Below are 1,947 nucleotides of genomic sequence, written 5' to 3'. Positions count from 1 at the left end.
GATGACCAGGCAGGGGACACAAAAACAGGAGAGGCGGTGGAGTTCTCCGGGTGGGGTCCGTGGCCAGGCAACGGGTGCATTCTGTACACACGAGCCCCTCCCTTGCCTGAAGTCAATTCACGAAGACTTGACTTCACGACGGAGGGGCTAGGGAAAGGTGGGGTCTGGCTCAGTGCGCCCCAACCCTCGTCCCCACCCCGCGGCAACCCCGCCCAGATCTGGCAAAGCCGTGGGCGATCCCGGGCGGGTAAAGAGGCGGGGAGAAGCCGCGAGGTTGAAGGCGGGGCGGGCGGCGGCCAAACCAGCCAATAGGCGGCTCTCCAGCGGCTGAGCCGAGAGAGGGCAGGGGCGCCGCCACCAGCACCACCGCCTCCGAAGTTCCCCCTTGTGGGTGCACGGCCCCGGCCGGTCGCTCTGCTGGCCCCCGGGCGCAGAGGGGCCCCAAGAGGCCGGAGGAGCGGGCTCGGGACGGTATTTCTGAGGAAGGGGAGAGGACGGGCGCCCCACCCGCAGGAAGGCTGGGGGGCTCGGTGAACGATGAAGGGCCGGCGGCGGCGGCGGCGGGAGTACTGCAAGTTTGCGCTGCTTTTGGTGCTGTACACGCTGGTGCTGCTGCTCATCCCCTCCGTGCTGGACGGCGGCCGCGACAGCGACAAGGGCGCCGGGCACTGCCCGGGCGTGCAGCGCAGCCTGGGAGTCTGGAGCTTGGAGGCGGCGGCGGCGGGCGAGCGCGAGCAGGGCGGGGAGGCGCGACCGGCTGCAGAGGGGGACGTGGGCCAGTCCCCCGGGTCCCCGGGCAACCTGAGCGGCGCCGTCGGGGAGGCGGCGTCTCGCGAGAAGCAGCACATCTATGTGCATGCCACCTGGCGCACCGGCTCGTCGTTCCTGGGCGAGCTCTTTAACCAGCACCCGGACGTTTTCTACTTGTACGAGCCCATGTGGCATCTATGGCAGGCTCTGTATCCGGGCGACGCCGAGAGCCTGCAGGGCGCGCTGCGCGACATGCTGCGCTCGCTCTTCCGCTGCGACTTCTCGGTGCTGCGGCTGTACGCGCCGCCGGGGGACCCCGCCGCGCGCGCCCCGGACGCAGCCAATCTCACCACGGCCGCCCTCTTTCGCTGGCGGACCAACAAGGTCATCTGCTCGCCGCCGCTCTGCCCCGGCGCGCCCCGTGCCCGCGCTGAGGTCGGCCTCGTCGAGGATGCCGCCTGCGAGCGCAGCTGCCCGCCCGTGGCTCTCCGCGCCCTGGAGGCCGAGTGTCGCAAGTATCCGGTGGTGGTCATCAAGGACGTGCGCCTCCTCGACCTGGGCGTGCTGGTGCCTCTGTTGCGCGACCCCGGCCTCAACCTGAAGGTGGTGCAACTTTTCCGCGACCCGCGGGCCGTGCACAACTCGCGCCTCAAGTCCAGGCAGGGGCTGCTGCGCGAGAGCATCCAGGTGCTGCGCACCCGCCAGCGGGGCGACCGCTTCCACCGCGTGCTGCTGGCGCACGGCGTGGGCGCTCGGCCCGGGGGCCAGTCCCGCGCCCTGCCCCCTGCGCCGCGCGCCGACTTCTTCCTGACCGGCGCGCTCGAGGTCATCTGCGAAGCCTGGCTGCGCGACTTGCTGTTCGCGCGCGGCGCGCCCGCCTGGCTGCGGCGCCGCTACCTGAGGCTGCGCTACGAGGACCTGGTGCGGCAGCCGCGCACCCAGCTGCGCCGCCTGCTGCGCTTCTCTGGGCTGCGCGCGCTCGCCGCGCTCGACGCCTTCGCGCTCAACATGACGCGGGGCGCGGCCTATGGCGCCGACCGACCCTTCCACCTGTCGGCGCGCGACGCCCGCGAGGCCGTGCACGCCTGGCGCGAGCGCCTGAGCCAAGAGCAGGTACGCCAGGTGGAGGCGGCCTGCGCTCCCGCCATGCGTCTGCTGGCCTACCCTCGCAGCGGAGAGGAGAGCGACCTGGAGCCG

General features: G+C 72.0%; 1 protein-coding gene across 1 annotated transcript; it reads left to right on the top strand.

Moving 5' to 3' along the window:
• Positions 1 to 323: 323 nt before the first annotated feature.
• On the top strand, positions 324 to 1,944 carry LOC117800561 (carbohydrate sulfotransferase 7; the record flags this gene model as incomplete). The annotated part of the gene is made up of 1 exon (XM_034653112.1): positions 324 to 1,944. A coding segment is annotated over exon 1 (1,407 nt), but the record flags the coding sequence as incomplete, so codon positions are not given.
• Positions 1,945 to 1,947: the final 3 nt, after the last annotated feature.

The sequence above is a fragment of the Ailuropoda melanoleuca genome, unplaced genomic scaffold, assembly GCF_002007445.2.
Source record: "Ailuropoda melanoleuca isolate Jingjing unplaced genomic scaffold, ASM200744v2 unplaced-scaffold72501, whole genome shotgun sequence".
In the NCBI taxonomy this organism is placed as follows: Eukaryota; Metazoa; Chordata; class Mammalia; order Carnivora; family Ursidae; genus Ailuropoda; species Ailuropoda melanoleuca.
The sequence above is the reverse complement of the archived record's forward strand: the minus strand, read 5'-3'. Positions and strand labels throughout refer to the sequence as shown.